The sequence below is a fragment of the Stegostoma tigrinum genome, chromosome 14, assembly GCF_030684315.1.
Source record: "Stegostoma tigrinum isolate sSteTig4 chromosome 14, sSteTig4.hap1, whole genome shotgun sequence".
NCBI classification, from domain to species: Eukaryota; Metazoa; Chordata; class Chondrichthyes; order Orectolobiformes; family Stegostomatidae; genus Stegostoma; species Stegostoma tigrinum.
Genome location: NC_081367.1, coordinates 74,388,072 through 74,406,162, shown reverse-complemented (window position 1 = coordinate 74,406,162; position 18,091 = coordinate 74,388,072). Strand labels below are relative to the sequence as shown.

General features: G+C 46.3%; 1 protein-coding gene across 3 annotated transcripts in view; it reads left to right on the top strand.

Moving 5' to 3' along the window:
• dner (delta/notch-like EGF repeat containing) overlaps nucleotides 1-18,091 on the top strand; it is a 282,574-nt gene that overhangs the window by 220,509 nt on the left and 43,974 nt on the right. For 2 of the 3 annotated variants that reach the window (XM_059651233.1, XM_059651235.1), the window contains exon 7: nucleotides 5,246-5,359. The exons of the other annotated variant lie outside the window; for it this stretch is intronic. In XM_059651233.1, the coding sequence (XP_059507216.1) occupies nucleotides 5,246-5,359 (114 nt within the window). The remainder of the gene's footprint in view (nucleotides 1-5,245; nucleotides 5,360-18,091) is intronic. 3 annotated transcript variants of the gene reach the window in all.

The window sequence follows — 18,091 nt, the reverse complement described above, 5'->3', positions numbered from 1 at the left end:
ATCCTTCTAAACTCCATCGAGTACAGACACAGAGTACTCAACCACTCCTCATATGACACACTGTTCATCTACTGGATCATTCTTGTACACCTCCTCTGAACCCTCTCCAATGCCAACAAATCCTTCCTTAGATACAGGGCCCAGAACTGCACAATGTTCCAAATGCAGTCTGACCAGCACCTTATACAGCCTCAGCAGTACATCCTTCATCTTGTATTCTAGCCGCCATGAAATGAATGCTAACACTGCATTTGCCTTCCTAACTACCAACTGAACCTGCATGTTAAGTTTAAGAGAGTCTTGAACCAATACTCCCAAGTGCCCTTCTGCTTCAAATTTCTGAAGCCTTTCATTATATAGAAAACAGTCTGCACCTTTATTCTTCCTAACAAAGTGCACAACTTTACACTTTCCCACATTGCATTCCATTTGCCACTTCTTTGCCCCCTCTCCTAGCCTGTCCAAGTCCTTGTGCAGCCTCCCTGCTTCCTCAACACGACCTGCCCCTCCACCTGGCTTTGTGTCATATAGCAGCAATGTCCTCAGTTCCTTTGTCCAGGTCATTAATGTATAATGTTAATAGTTATGGTCCCAACACTGACCGCTGTAGAATGCCATCCTGACAAAGACCCCTTTACCCCCATGCTCTGCATTCTGCCAGTCAGCCAATCCTCTCTCCATGCCAGTACCTTGCCCCTAACACCATAGGCTCTTAAGTACAATCTGAAAGAACTATGGATGCTGTAAATCAGGAACAAAAACAGAAGCTGCTGGAAAAGCTCAGCAGGTCTGGCAGCATCTGTGAAGAAAAAAATCAGAGTTAGTGTTTTGGGTCTGGTGGCCCTTCCTCAGAACACTTACCTCTGCCACTGTGTCTCTAGAAGTCCTGGAATGCTGCTGGCGTATATATCCCACATGAAGTTCCTCTGCAGCCTAGATGGGATACCCTGAACTCGGGCAGCAGGGAGATAAAAAAGCCTTCGGGACTCTCGATCCTGGCCACAGAACAGTGTCTATTCCCCCATCTATACTATTGCCAATTACAGCTAGATTTCTCTTTGCTCCCTGACCTCTGGAAGGTCTCACGTGCTCATAATCCCTACAACCCCCTATATCATCCACACAGGCAGCCAGAACCTCAAACCTGCCATACAAGCTCAAGGGCTGAGGCTTCTTCAGCACTACCTACTGGATTCCTCTACCTGCCTCACTGATAGACGCACTGTTCTGTCCCTGACCACTGACTGAAATTGAGGCAGTTCATCTAAGGGATGTGACTGCCTCCTGAAGCATCACATCCAGGTAATTCTCCACCTCCCTGGTGTATTGCAATGTTCAAAGCTTAGATTCCAGCTCATCAACTCTGAGCCAGAATTCCTTAAGCAACCAATACTTGCTACAGATGTGGTCATTCTGAACCACAAAAGGGGTCCACCAGCTCTCACATCATTCAGTTACAACACATCGTCTGGCCTAGCATCTCTATTTTAATTACTTAGTTCTTAATTTGATTTTTAAAATTTTCATACTGATCTTTTGCTTTGTAGCCTGTAAATACTTGCCCTACTTACCTTCAATCCAATTAGATAATCAAATTAGTAGCTATCACCAAACAATGAACTTACGGTTGACCTGTGATGTCACTCCTTTGTGTTGGATCCCGATCCTGGGCTTCAATTTATCTCATTCTTGTAAAGAAAAGCCTAACAAGCTATGAGCCAAAAATTGAGTGAAAAAGCATCTCTTCTCTTTCAGAGGCATCATGACGGACAACAGAAAGGTCAAGAGGCAGGGCAGTCAAGGTGGAGAATTTCCAAAACTTCATAGAAACATGGAAACGTAGAACACAGAAGCAGGAGGAGGCCATTTGGCCCTTCAAACCTGCTCCCCCATCATCAAGATCATGGCTGATCACCCAACTCAATAGCCCAATCCTGCTTTCTCCCCATAACCTTTGATCCCATTTGCCCCAAGAACTATATCTAGATCCCTCTTGAATACATTCAATGTTTAGGCATCAACTACTTCCTGTGGTAATGAATTCCCCAGGCTCACCACTCTTTGGGTGAAGAAATGTCTCCTCATCTCCGTCCTAAATGGTCAACCCCAAAATCTCGGACTATGACCCCTGGTTCTGGACACAGCCACCATCGGGAACCCCTCCCTGCATCCACCCTGTCCAGTCCTGTTAGAATTTTATAAGCCTCTATGAGATTCCCCCATCATTTGTCTGAACTCTAGTGAAAACAATCCCAAACTAGTCAATCTCTCCTCATAATTCAGCCCTACCATCCCCGAAATCAGCCTGGTAAACCTTCGCTGCACTCCCTCAAGAGCAACAGCGTCCTTCCTCAGAAAAGGAGACCAAAACTGCGCACAATATTCTAGGTGTAGCGTCACCAAGGCCCTGTACAACTGCAACAACAGATCCCTGCTCCTGTTCTCAAGACCTATCGCAATGAAGAACAGCATACCATTTGCTTTCTTTACTGCCTGCTGCACCCACATGATTACCATCAGTGGCCAGTGCACAAGGACGCCCAGGTCCCACTGCGCATTCCCCTCTCCCAATTTATAGCCCTTCAGGTAGTAACCTGCCTGCTTGTTTTGCTTCCAAAGTGATTAACCTCACAATTATCCAAACTATACTGCATCTGCCGTTGATAATAAAATGTGAGGCTGGATGAACACAGCAGGCCCAGCAGCATCTCAGGAGCACAAAAGCTGACGTTTCGGGCCTAGGCCCGAAACGTCAGCTTTTGTGCTCCTGAGATGCTGCTGGGCCTGCTGTGTTCATCCAGCCTCACATTTTATTATCTTGGATTCTCCAGCATCTGCAGTTCCCATTATCACTGCATCTGCCATTGATTTGTCCACTCACCCAACCAGGTAGCTGAAGGCATTCCCACTAAAGGTGAAATTTTGGAAACCAAAGGCTGGAATTGGAGTGGAACAGGAATCTTAGACAGTTTTGGGGCTTGAGGAGCTTGTAGAGTTAAGGAGGTGGGTCGAGGATGTTTTTGAAAGTCAGAAAGAGAATTGTTAACTCAAGGTGTCATCAGGCACTAATGTCAGCCCTCTGTTACAAATGAGGGCAAGTTAGTGCATATCAGGAAACAGACAGCAGTTCTGACTGAGATTCATGTTTATCAAGGATGCAGGAGGGACGATGGTGAGCAAGGAAGACGTTGAAATTGGGAAGCAAGCTTGGATGTAACAAAGGGACAGAGAAATGTTTCAGAAGCAGATTCAGCTGAGGCAGTAGCAGAGCGGTGCCGTGAGTGGAGAGTGGGGCATTTGGTGATGTGAGGATGTGATTGGAAGTTGAGGTCAGGATCAAATACTGACATACAGTGAAACTAGCTGCAAAAAAACTGCACCTCCTCAAGACGTGAATAATTATCTCACCACAAGTGAAGAATCCAATCCGGGCACCTGCTTTTGTATGTCTCAGTGTTGTGTTATTTCATTGGACATGACCTGGGTCCCCAGATGAACAGCGCAGCGGGCCATTTGGCTCATCGTGCCTGCCCTGGTTCTGAACCCAGTGCCAATCCCCTTCCCTTACTCCATATCCCTTCACACTGTTTCCATCCAAATAATCGAACCTGCCTCTCCCACATTTCCAGGCAGTGCATTCCACACCCTAACTACCTGTTGTGTGTGAAAAGAATTCTCCCCTACATCACCCTCGCATCTTTTGCACGTCACTATTTTATTTATTCATGAGATGAGGGAATTACTGACAGCATTTATTGCCCATCCCTAATTGCCCAGAGGGCAGTTAGGAGTCAGCCACATTGCTGTGGGTCTGGAGTCACATGGACGCCACGCAAGGATGGCAGTTTCCTTCCCTAAAGGATGTTTGGGAGCCAGGTTGGTTTTTCCCAATAGTGGATTTGTGGTCATCATTGGACCCATAATTCCACATTTTTAATCGTGTCCAGGTTCCACCATCTGCTATGGGAGGATTCAAACCCGGGTTCCCAGGACGTTACCGGGGTCTCCAGTTTAACAGCCCAGCGGTAATGCCACTGGGTCATCATCCTCCCCTTAAATTTATGTCTGTATCTTTGATATCTCGTTTTATGAGCAAGAGCAGCCCCTCCCTATGGGCTATGTCAGGGCCCCACTCCTGGCTTTGAAAACCTCGATCAGATCTGTCGGCCTTCTTCTCCCAAAGGAGAACAGGCCCAACTTCTCCGATCAATCTTCCGAGTAGAATTTATTGCCTGGATTTACCGAACCAAAGGCAAATGGACAGCGACTTTTTGAGCAAGAAGTGGTGTGGAAGGGAGCAGCATTTGATTTGCATTCTTGCTGAAAGATCAGCGTCCCAGACAGGTGCTGTTTCCTCTGGGTATCTGCCAATGTTACAACCGATGAGAGACTCTCTGCAGAAATTCTCGGCATCACAGCTCATCGATTCCCGCACAAATGAAACACACAGCTGTGGGATTGACTTGAAGTGAAAGCCAACAATAGAAAGATGTTGTTCAAGCAGCTGGGTGTATCTTCAAGCACTGAGAAAGGCTTTTGGCATCAGAATCAGCATAGGCTCAGTATCTGCCAGAAAACATTGACTTAAACTATTTGAAAATAGATAATGAAAGTCTCAGTGGTTAATCTCGCTGATAAGCTTGTACTATTGACTGTATCAAATAAGTGCAAGTTACATAAGCAGATAATCTATTTCGTTCATAGAATCCCTACAGTGCCATTCAGCCCATCATGTCCCTACCGGACCTCTGAAGAACATCCTAACCAGATTCATCCTCTTTTACTATCCCCATAACCCTGCATTTCCCATGGCTAGCCCACCCATCCCTGAACACAATGGGGCAATTTATCATAGCCAATCCACCCTAGCCTGCACATCTTTGCGCTGTGGAAGGAAACCCACGCAGACACGGGAAGAACGTGCAAACTCCACACCGACAGCTCCCTGAGGGTGGAATTGAACCCGGGTCCCTGGTGCTATGAGGCTGCGGTGCTAACCACTGAGCCACCGTACCATACAAAGAAAGAGGGACAGAGTTGGCCAGGACATTGCAAGAGCCTGTGTAAGCTAATCCATCTCTGAAGTCAGAAGGTACTCACTCTATAAAAGCTGCAGAAGCACCTTATGCAGAACTACCTTCTGCACATCAAGTGCCGAGTGATAACTCATATGACTACCTTCTGAATTGTTTTGCCATAAGTATGAGGGAGAGTGACATTTGCTGGATGTTTTGTGTGTTACCAGGTTACACAGGAGAATTGTGCGAGTCTCAGATCGATCACTGTATCTCACAGCCCTGTGAACATGGTGCTACCTGCATGAGCAGAGCCACTGGCTATAGCTGTGCATGTCCTGAAGGTAAGTATTGAGTGTTTGTATCCATCACTTCACAGCTTCCACAGAGTCACACCTTGGAAATGCACAAAACAAATTGAGGGTCCATGAAGAATCTGCATTTACCTTCTTTGAACACAGGAAATGTCTGAGAGATTTTCCAACCAGGAGGGAAATGTGAGGGATTTCACTGAAATCTATTAGAAGACATGTACAAAACGTTCGTAAATAGTACATGAAAATTCATTGAGGATGGTTAATTTTCCTAAACTCCAACAAACTTATAAACTTTCCTAATCAAACTGAATAAAGCCAGGATTTCCATTAAAGTAGCTGCAAGATACTTCTATTAAAGTCACCTTTGTGTGTGAAGGTAGACAGAGCTATTTTGGGAAGGGATAATAGGAACTGCCGATGCTGGAGAATCTGAGATAACAAGGTGTAGAGCTGGATGAACACAGCAGGCCAAGCAGCATCAGAGAGGAGCAGGGAGGCTGTTGTTTCGGGCCTAGACCCTTCTTTAGAAAATAGGGAGGGGAAGGGGATTCTGAAATAAATAGGGAGAGAGGGGGAGGTGGATAGAAGATGGATAGAGGAGAAGATAGGTGGAGACGAGAGAGACGGGTCAAAGACGGGGGGATGGAGCCAATAAAAGTGAGTGTAGGTGGGGAGTTAGGGAGGGGATAGGTCAGTCCAAGGAGGACGGACAGGTCACGGGGGAGGGATGAGGTTAGTAGGGAGGAAATGGAGGTGCGGCTTGAGGTGGGAGGAGGGGCAAGGTGGGAGAAAGGACAGGTTGGGGGGGCCGGGGATGAGCTGGGCTGGTTTTGGGATGCGGTGGGGGGAGGGGAGATTTTGAAGCTTGTGAAGTCCACATTGATACCATTGGGCTGCAGGGTTCCCAAGCGGAATATGGGTTGCTGTTCCTGCAACCTTCGGGTGGCATCATTGCGGCACTGCAGGAGGCTCAGGATGGACATGTCGTCTGAGAAATGGGAGGGGGAGTTGAAATGGTTCGCGACTGGGAGGTGCAGTTGTTTATTGTGAACCGAGCGGAGGTGTTCTGCAAAGCGGTCCCCAAGCCTCCGCTCGGTTTCCCCAATGTAGAGGAAGCCACAACGGGTACAGCGGATGCAGTATACCACATTGGCAGATGTGCAGGTGAGCATCTGCTTAATATGGAAAGTCATCTTGGGGCCTGGGATGGGGGTGAGGGAGGAGGTGTGGGGGCAGGTGTAGCACTTCCTGCGGTTGCAGGGGAAGGTGCCGGGTGTGATGGGGTTGGAGGGCAGTGTGGAGCAGACAAGGGAGTCCCGGAGAGAGTGGTCCCTCCGGAAGGCAGACAAGGGTGCGGAGGGAAAATTGTCTTTTTTGGTGGGGTCGGATTGTAGATTGCGGAAGTGTCGGAGGATGATGCCTTGTATCTGGAGGTTGGTGGGGTGGTGTGTGAGAACGAGGGGGATCCTCTTAGGGCGGTCATAGCGGGGGCGGGGTGTGAGGGATGTGTTGGGGGAAATGCGGGAGACACGGTCGAGAGCGTTTTTGACTACTGATGGGGGGGAGATGTTGTAGTCCTTGAAGAACGTGGACGTCTGGGATGGCAGGAGTGGAATGCCTGATCCTGGGAGCAGATGTGGCAGAGGCGAAGGAATTAGAAATAGGGGATGGAATTTTTGCAGGAAGGTGGGTGGGAGGACGTGTATTCCAGGTAGCTGTGGTAGTTGGTGGGCTTGAAATGGATATTGGTTTCTAGCTGGTTGCCCGAGATGGAGACAGGGAGGTCCAGGGAGGTGAGGGAGGTGTTAGAGATAGCCCAGGTGAACTTAAGGTTGGGGTGGAAGGTGTTGGTGAAGTGGATGAACTGTTTGAGCTCCTCTGGGGAGCGCGAGGCGGCGCCGATACAGTCATCAATGTAACGGAGGAAGAGGTGGGGTTTGGGGCCAGTGTAGGTGCAGAAGAGGGACTGTTTCACGTAATCTACAAAGAGGCAGGCATAGCTTGGGCCCATGCGAGTGCCCATGGCCACCCCTTCTATCTGTAGGAAGTGGAAGGAATCGAAAGAGAAGTTGTTGAGGGTGAGCTCGAGTTCAGCTAGGCAGATGAGGGTTTCGGTGGAAGGGGACTGGTGGGGCCTGCGGGACAAGAAGAAGCGCAGGCCCTTTAGGCCAACTGCATGGGGAATGCAGGTGTATAGGGACTGGACGTCCATGGTGAAAATGAGGTGTTGGGGACCAGGAAATTGGAAGTTCTGGAGGAGGTGGAGGGTGTGGGTGGTGTCACGGTCGTAGGTGGGGAGTTCCTGGACCAAGGGGGAGAGAATGGAGTTGAGACAGGTGGAGATGAGTTCGGTGGGGCAGGAGTAGGCGTTTTCTCAGCTCTGTCAATTGAAAAGCATTGAGTTTGATGCGAACCTGCAGTGCTTCAGCAACCAGTCTGAGGCTATATGGTGACCCCACAAAAGTTACATGTTGTCCCCTGCCCCCAGACCTTGCTTAACTCTCAAAGACAGATGATGGACATTTTGGGCAAGTGGAATTGGTTGGTAGAACACAGGAGTGTAGAACAGTATGGCACAATAAACAGGCTATTCAGCCCATCATGCCTGTGCTGACCATGATGCTATTCTAAGCAAAGAGTCAGGGTGATCAAAAGTAGGGGGCATTGTTTTAATGTGAGAGAAGAAAGATTTAAAAGGGGGCCAAAGAGCAAACTTTTTCACACAGAGGGTGGTTCGTGTGTGGAATGAACTGCCAGAGGAAGTGGTGGAATCAGATCCAGTTAGAACATTGAAAAGACATTTTTGAACAGGTACATGAATAGGAAAGGTTTCGAGGGATATGGGCCAAGTGCAGGCAGGTGGGACTGGTTTGGTTTGGGAGCATGGTCGGCATGGACTAGCTGGGCCAAATGGTCTATTGCCATCCTCTCTGACTTTATGACAGTCTGACTCTAATCCCATCAGTCTGCACATGGTCTGTGTCCCTCTACTCCCTGAGTGCTCATGAGGTTTGTCTAAATGTCCCTCACATATTGCTCTTGTTTTGTTGCTGAAGTGACAAAATACTGGAAACGGTCAGGTAGACAGATGTCAATGTAAATGACCACAGCAGCTGTCAATCTTCAGAGCCGGGTCGACCCACAGTATATAAACCTATAAACAAATTTTTTTAATGTTTTTTTTCAAAGTAATTTGTTGAAAGAACTAGCATTTACCTTAAATCTAAGTGTTCACACACAACAAGCAAACATCCAATAAATAATTTCCATCAGTACAGACATGGTGGGCCGAAGGGCCTGTTCCTGTGCTGTATTCATAGAGTCATAAGGTCATACAGCATGGAAACAGACATAGAACATAGAACATAGAACATTACAACACAGTACAGGCCCTTCGGCCCTCGATGTTGTGCCGACCTGTCATACCAATCTGAAGCCCATCTAACCTACACTATTCCATGTACGTCCATATGCTTGACCCTTTGGCCCATTAGTACAGATTCCAGCATTTGTGGTAATTTGCTCCTCCTTCGGTCCAACCAGCCCATGCTGACCCTGTTCCCAAACTAAACTGGTCCCATCTGCCTGCATTTTGCCCATATCCTTCCAAACCCTTCCCATTCAAGTATTTATCCAAATGCCTTTTACATGGTGTAACTGAACCTGCACCCAACACTTTCTCTGGCAGGTCATTCCACTCACAAGCCACTCTCTGTGTGAAAAAAAGTTAGCCCTCATATCCTTTTTAAATCTCTCTCCTCAAAACACGCCCCCAGTTTTGAACTCCCCACCCTGAGGAAAAGCCCATTTACCTTGTCTGTGACCATCATGATTTTGTGTTCTGTAAGCGAATAAAGAAAAGTATACTTCATTTGGAAAAGGAGCTTTTCTTTGTTGCATGCTTCAGTGGAAGTAAAGAAATTCAAATCAGATGCAGGAAGAAACTTCATGTCATCCAAGTTCCAAGTGCAATGCAGAACAGCCTGATGATACCCAGACAGATTAGATACAGAGACAAAATCCACAAAGAGAATTTGTTCACTTTATGAGAAACAGGCTCTGACTTGATTTGAGTAGATGCTCAGTGGCAATATGTAATGATGTTGAGCCATTCTGTCGATGTTGACTCTCTGCCCACATCTTGTGCTAACAACCCAACTGGGTGCCTCTAATATGTGCCGCAGCCGATCCCCACTAATGGGCCTGCTATATCCTTGATACCATCTGCCGTGAGGCTCAATGTTAACAGTGCTCGGCATAATTAATGTGACACCTTACACTGTTGTTGTTGTTGTATTTCAAGTTGGGATTAAAGTCCATTTCGAGATTTGACTTTCAAAAATTCATGTACCAATATATTCCAATTAGCAATGTTTTTCCTTTACCGTACTGATATCTTCCTCATCTACTTTCATACTTTACACTGCATTCTATATTAAACACTGCTCAATTGTGATCATAAATGGCAGTGTTGAGAGAACATCCAGCAGACTCTCTCAGGCTATTAGCTGTGAGAGAGAACTCCTGCTGTCATAATTCTTTGATTTCTATTATCCAGTGAGCTAACAAAAGATGCTGACACCTTTCTCCCTGTAGCGTAGTATCCAGCCTGCATTTAGCTGCTGTCTCATGACAGAATTGCGTTTAGAGATTTTGTCGTACGGTTAGGATTTTATTCCATTTCAAGAGAGGTTTGGGGCAGTCACAAAAGATCTTTTTTAAAAAGTGGCCTATTGAAGGAATTATCCTACTCTGTCCTCTTAAAGCCCAAAGTGGGCGACTTCACATTTGCCTGCTATTGTAACAATTCTGCCCAATCAATTAATCTATTAGCACTCAAGTTAAACTCCCTGCTACACAGCTTGCAATAGCAGCTGTCGGTGGGCTGGCAGCTAGTTTGGATTTGTCCCTTTTAATTGCAGTGCTGAAAGGATACAGTAAATTGTTTAGGCGACAAGACAGATTCATGATAAGTGCAGAAAACAAGGTTAAGTGGGTACGGAGATAATAGGAACTGCAGATGCTACAGAATCCGAGATAACAAAGTGCGGAGCCCGAAACATCAGCTTTTGTGCTCCTGAGATGCTACTTGGCCTATTGTGTTCATCCAGCTCCACACTTTGTTAAGTGGGTACAGTCAGGGTGAATGGAAGCAGAGATAATGGGAACTGCAGATGCTGGATAATCCGAGATAACAAAGTGTGGAGCTGGATGAACACAACAGGCCAAGCAGCATCTCAGGAGCACAAAAGCTGACGTTTCGGGCCTAGACCCTTCATCCTTTTCCGATGAAGGGTCTACACCTGAAACGTCTGCTTTTGTGCTCCTAAGATGCTGCTTGGCCTGCTGTGCCATCCAGCCCCACACTTTGTTATCACAGCCAGGGTGAATCATTGGGTCATTACTTTTATACGTACAGAGAGACTCTCTTCCACGATGGGGAGGTAATGGTCTGGTGCTACTATCACTAGACCATTAATCCAGAGACCGCAGGTAGTGTTCTGGGGACACAGGTTTGAATCCCACCACGGTGGATGGTGGAATTTCAATCCAATAAAAATATCTGGAATTAAGAATCTAATGATGACCGTGAATCCATTGCCAATTGTCAGAAAATCCCATCTGGCTCTGATGTCCTCTAGGGAGGGAAGATGCCATCCTTACCTGGTCTGGCCTACATGTGACTCCAGACCCACAGCAACGTGATTGACTCTTAACTGCCCTCTGGGCAATTAGGGACGGGCAATAAATGCTGCCTGGCCAGTGATGGCCTCATCTCGTGAATGAATAAATGGGAAAAAAATAACTATGGGGCACCACAGGATCTGAAGCTCACCAGCACCTCCCAAAATGTTATTTTAATTTATTTAGGCAAGTTTACTTTAAAGTTTTGTTCCTTTTGTTGCAGTTCCCCTTTAAGGGGTAGTCCATTATTTAATCAGTTGATTGTTTTAGGGGCAGGAGGAGGCCATTTGGCCCTTTGAGTCTGTTTCACCATTCAGTAGGATCATGGTTGATCATGTTGACAGTGTGGAGCTGGAGGAACACAGCAGGTCAGGCAGCAATAGAAGAACAGGAGAGATGACGTCAATCCTGATGAAGGGGGTAAACCCGAAACACCCTGCTCCTCTGATGCTGCCTGGCCTGCTGCGTTCCTCCAGCTGCACTCTGCATCGACTCTGACTCCAGCGTCTGCAGTTCCTATCTCATGGCTGATCTAGTTGTGGTCTCAGCTATACGTCTTTTCTGACCGTCACATAACCCTTGACTCCCTGGTCCATCAAAAATCTCAGCCTTGAATAAATTTAAAGACCATTCTGCAACCACCTTATGGGGAAGAAAATTTCACACTCTTAATAACTCTCTTAGAGAAACAAATTTTCCTTCTCTCTGCTTCACAAGGACGGCCTCTCATTCTTAAACTGGGTCCCTTTGATATCATCTCTCCCTCATGTTGAAACATCCTCATGGTCCCCACCCTGCCCAATCACCTCAGGATCTTTCAATAAGATTACCTCATATTCTTCTAAACTCCATTGGTTATCAGGGTAATCCGTTCTTCCAGACAGCTTCTGGATTAGTGACAAAGGAGACAGATGCTAATTTGAAATGGCACAGTAGATTGGTGTTTCACACTCATGTAGCTCACGTGTCAGCTCCTTCTACTGCCGGTAAAGCGTGGGGCTTGCTGGAAATCAATGTGGGGCTTGCAAATCAGGGCCCTGCAAAGCTCTCATGACTCAACACAAATCTGAGCCCCTGGTGTTCAGTCAGGGAGTTACATTGCCTGGCGCGGAAGTAGCGGTCTTCCCAACCATTTGCTGCCCTAGTCCTCTGGCTGTTAGAATAGCAGGTTTGGAAAGTGTTGTGGAAGGAGATCCACCTTGTCAAATCATTCAGGATCTTATAGACATCAATCAAGTCAGCTTCACTGTTCCCAACTCCAGAGAAAACAACCTCAATTGGCCCAACCTCTCCCCATAAGACAGTCTGCTCATTCCAGGTATCAATCCGCCTCTGAACCACTTTCAGAACATTTATGTCCTTCCTTAAATAAGGAGACCGAGACAGCACACAGTTTTAGAATGTGGTCTCACAGGTGATCTGGTAACTGAAGCATATCATCCTTGCATTTACACTCAATTCTTCATGTAAGAAAGAATAGCATTCCATTGACTACTTAATTATTTGCTGAACCTACGTGCCAGTTTTCAGGGAGTTATGGACGGGTGCGTGTAAGAGCATTGCTGTATTTGAAGAAAGCACAGAGACCGGTGACCATTGATTTGATTTGATTTTTTATGACATGTACATGAGTACAGTGAAAAGCTTTGTTTGTGAGCAGTGCAGGCAGATCATAGTAAGCAAGGACATACTGATCATAGGTTGCTTCGATAGAGTGAAACATACAGGTTACACTGCACAGGAGGTGCACAAAGCAAGACCAACATTATTTGAAATTAGAGTCCATTCAGTGATCTAATAACAGCCAGGAAGAAGTCACTTTTGAACCTGCTGGTGTGGGTGTTCAAGCCTCTGTATCTACTGCCTGGTGGAAGAGGCTGAAACAGTGTGTAACCGAGGTGGGAGGGGACTTTGGTGTTGGCAGCCTTTCCAATTTTTACCATACCCCAGGTGCCACCTTCCCATGCCATCTCCCGCAGTCGGTCTGCCAATGATGGGTAGTGTGTCGTCTTTGCAGGCTGGGATTTTCGCATCACAGCCTTCTCTTGGAGGTATTTAGTCTGTTTCTCGAAGAAGTGAGAAGACCTATTTTCAGCCAAACAGAGTGCCTACTTGTCATCGTGAATGGCCAAGATGTCACTTTGTCCTTTAGGTCAAGCACTGTCCGAGAGCAGAATTTGTGGAAGGCTGTGTGCGTTGTGTGGAGTGAGTTTTGGCTAAAATACTTGAGTATTTGCAGAAATTGGCAAAAGTAAGTTCCCTTGACACCTAGTTGTGGAAATGGGAGGGGTATGAGAGTTAAGGGAGGTGATCTGGTTGGTAGAGGACATGTACTAAAAGAGTGCACAGCCTTATTTCAGCTCTTGGTATGAAGGAAATCCAATTGCGATGCTGGCAGGTTGTGCCTGAGTTGGCACAGATTTTACCAATGCTCTCTCTGCCTCCTTCTGTTAACCTGTGCCACTCCTTTGAGCTGCCCGTTGGTGTGTCCCCTCCCAAAATCATGTTTAACACAGTTTCCTTTTGTTAGCTCTTTCAAGAAAGAAATGGCAGACGATCAGGAATGTTATCTCAGATATTCAACTCCTAATTTTATTTACTTGAGGAGCGTCTGATTAATTCTCTTTATCATGGCAGCTCAGTGGTTAGCACTGTTGCCGGGCAGCTCCAGGGACCCGGGTTCGATCCCACCCTCGGGCGACTGTCTGTGTGGAGTTTGCACATTCTCCACGTGCCTGCGTGGGTTTTCTCTGGGTGCTGTGGTCCCAAGATGTGCAGGTTAGGGTGGATTGACTGTGCTAAATTGCCCCTGGTGTTCAGGGATGCGTAGGCTAGGTGGGTTAGCCGTGGGAATGCATGCAGGGATACAGGGATAGGGTAGGAGTGAGGGGTCTCGGTGGGATGCTCTTTGGTGAGTTGGTGTGGACTTGTTGGGCTAAATGACCTGTTTCCAAACTGTGCGGATTCTACTCTAAATACTTACAAAACTGTAGTGATTGTAACAATGTCAGTCAAGTGGACCTCATAGAATGTGAGTCTTAGAGTCATCAGCATAGAAACAGACCCTTCAGTGCAAATAGTCTGCACCAACCAACATCCCAATCTGACCTGGTCCCATTTGCCAGCATTTGGCCCATATCCCTCTAGACCCTTCCTACTCACATACTCATCCAGATGCCTTTTAAATGCTGTAATTGTACCGGCCTCCACCACTTCCTCTGGCAGCTCATTCCATACACGCACCACACACTGCGTGAAAAAGTTGCCCTTTGGGTACTTAAATCATTCCCCCTCTCACCTTAAACATATGCCGTCATTTTGGACTCCCATACCCTGGGGGTGAAAAGACCTTGTCTATTCACCCTATCCATATCCCACATGATGTTATGAACCTCTATAAGGCCACCCCTCAGCCTCTGACGCTCCAGGGAAAATAACCTCAGCCTCTCCGGCCTCTCCCTGTAGCTCAAACCCTCCAATCCCTGCAATATCCTGGTAAATCTTTTCTGCACCCTTTCAAGACTAAACATTTTTCTTATTATGAGCTCCCTGATTGGGACTGTAAATTTGGCCTAATCAGGGAGCCCTGGCTGACAGACATAAATAGGAATGTCAATGTGCTGCTCACTCTGAAAGCTGGCTTTGAGGGAGCAGCATCAGTGTCAAGGACTCCCCATGTGTAAATAAAGGGGGACTTGGTGATGGGATACTGGCCTTTGTGGAATTATTTCAAAAACCTTCCCTCTTCATTTGCGATAACAAAGTGTGGAGCTGGATGAACACAGCAGGCCAAGCAGCATCTCAGGAGCACAAAAGCTGACGTTTCGGGCCTAGACCCTTCATCAGAGACCCACTTTTGTGCTCCTGAGATGCTGCTTGGCCTGCTGTGTTCATCCAGCTCCACACTTTGTTATCTTGGATTCTCCAGCATCTGCAGTTCCCATTATCACCTTTTCATTTGCGCCTTTGTTTGTCACCATAACCCTATTTTCTTTTCTCTCATAGAATCATAGAATCATACAGTACAGAACAGCCCCTCAAGTCTTACCACTAAAGCTACATTAAACTTACACTAGTCTTACTTTCCATCACTAGGCCCATAGCCTTGCGTGTTAGAACATTTTGAATGTGAGTTTGCTCGCTGAGCTGGAAGGTTAGTTTTCAGACGTTTTGTCACCATTCTAGGTAACATCATCAGTGAGCCTCCGATGAAGCGCTGGTGTTATGTCCCGCTTTCTATTTATCTGTTTAGGTTTCCTTGGGTTGGTGGTGTCATTTCCTGTGTTGATGTCATTTCTCAGAGGATGGTAGATGAGGCCCAAATCAATGTGTTTGTTGATGGAGTTCCAGTTGGAATGCCATGCTTCTAGGAATTCTCGTGCGTGTCTCTGTTTGGCTTGTCCTAGGATGGATGTGTTGTCCCAATCAAAGTGGTGTCCTTCTACATCTGTATGTAAGGATACAAGTGATAGTGGGTCATGTCTCTTTGTGGCTAGCTGATGTTCATGTATCCTGGTGGCTAGGATACATGAACATCAGCTAGCCACAAAACGACATGACCCACTATCACTAGTATCCTTACAAACAGATGAGGAAGGACAACACTTTGATTGGGACAACACATCCATCCTAGGACAAGCCAAACAGAGACACGCATGAGAATTCCTAGAAGCATGGCATTCCAACTGGAACTCCATCAACAAACATATTGATTTGGAGCCAATCTACCATCCCCTGAGAAAAAGAACAGGAAATGACATCACCAACGCAGGAAATGACATCACCAACCCAAGGAAACCTAACCAGATAAATAGAAAGTGGGACATAACACCAGCGCTTCGTCGGAGGCTCACTGATGATGTTACCTAGAATGGTGACGAAACGTCTGAAAACTAACCTTCCAGCTCAGCGAGCAAACTCACATCCAAAACCTCAACCTGAGCTACAAATCTTCTTAAAACTCGCTAGAACATTTTGAATTAGCCTCCTGCTCATCAACTTTTAGACATATCTCAGCATTTGAGGAACGCAAGGGAAATGTCACTTATCACATCACAAAGTAGTGAAGGGTACCATTTATATTAGATTTATAATTAGGAATAAGGACCAGTCAAACACCAGAATTTGTCTGATCCTGAATTTACATAAAATCATCCTAGTGCTAATTAAGGAAGCATTAACATGTAATTGCACGGAAATATATTCCAATTCCAAAACTCTGCAATGATAAATCAACAATGCTCATTGTAATTAAAAATGTTTGAACAGACTGTAATTTGACATACAGTTCTGATTATGCAGTAATCAGAGAAGGGAATCGAACGGAAAGTCTTGGAGAAACTCAGCATGTCTGGTGGCATCTGGGGAGAGTTAAGGTTTTGAGTGCATTCTGACTTGAAATGCTACCCATGTGTTTTTCTCTTCGCAAATGGGGCATGATCTGCTGAGTTTCTCCAGCGCTTTTCTGCCTTGCTCTGAGATCTCCAGCATCCACAGTACTTTGCTTTGAATCAGGGAAGGGAGGCAGTCAGCAGAAGCAGGAAACCCTTCTCTATCCTCTGTGCTTCCTGAGGGCAGGCATCCAGCAGATAGATCAGCAGGTCCCCGCTCTCACATGAAGCACTATCCAGGAGAGGACCAGTAATACCAAAGGAACAGGAGATTGTTGGCTGTCAGAAGCAGAGCTATAGAATGTTCTCTTCAAGGAATTTAATGTAAAATCTATAATCTGTGACACATTGTGCTGACAGGCTCAAGATCTGGCAGAGAAACTGCTAAGACAGAATTTTTAAAACCGATTCCATCAGCTAAAAAAAACTTTGAGATCTCAAGTAGAATTGTACAAATAAATACAAGCAAGGAACAAGAGTGGACCATTCGGCCCTTCAATCCTCCTCTGCTATAAAGTAAGATTATGGCTGATCTGACTTTAACTTCATTCTATATTCCTGCACAACCCCTTTCATCTCCTCGCTCATCAAGTATCTATCTACGTCTGCTTTAAAAAATATTTAAAGATTCTCTATCTCTTCCATTTGCGGAAGGGAATTCCAAAATCGCATGGCCATCTGAGAGAAAAAATATTTTTGTATCCTTTGTCTATCCAACTGCTCTTCTCTCTTTTTGGGTTCTACCCTATCATTTACTCCTTACCCCCTGCCCCCAGCCTATCTTCTGCATATGAACCAACATTTTCCCAGCCACCTTCAGTTCTGAGGAAGGGTCACCAGACCCAAAACATTAACTCTGATTTTTCTGCACAGCCGCTGCCAGACCTGCTGAGCTTTACCAGCAATTTCTGTTTTTGTTCCTAATTTGCAGCACTCGCAGTTGTTTCAAGTTTTTATAACCTGACTTACTCCCACCTACAAACAATTAAACCACAACCTGATCAGTTTCACAGAAACTCATCATCAGCCAATGAGAAGATAGTATTTCTGCCTTTGGAATCTTCCTGCTGCTGACTTGGGTACCAATGGGACTGGAGCAAATTCCCAGCTACAAGCCAGTGAGGGGCTATGACACGTCCTGCCTATCATCCTGGCTTGGACCTGCTGTGATGTGTTGGCCACATTCATGGCCTGGCTGCTGTGACCAATAGAGACGTTGTTACACAGCTCTAGAGCAAGTGGCACCTGAACCTGGGTTTTCTTGTCCAGGGATAGGGGCACTACCGCAATGCCACATGTGAGATCCTTCTACAATCCTGCAGAGAGTTATTTTCATTCGGGGACACCCTTCTGGTGTCCTACCTGGCACAACAGTGCCCACATCTCTCTCTGTGAGACTGCCACCTGCGTACTGCAGTGGGCTGTCCATTTCAGTTTCCAACTTAATAAAGTGTGAAGCTGGATGAACACAGCAGGCCAAGCAGCATCTCAGGAGCACAAAAACTGACGTTTCGGGCCTAGACCCTTCATCAGAGAGACCCTCTCTGAAGAAGGGTCTAGGCCTGAAACGTCAGTTTTAGTGCTCCTGAGATGCTGCTTGGCCTGCTGTGTTCATCCAGCTTCACACTTTATTATCTTGGATTCTCCAGGCATCTGCAGTTCGCATTATCTCAGTTTCCAACTT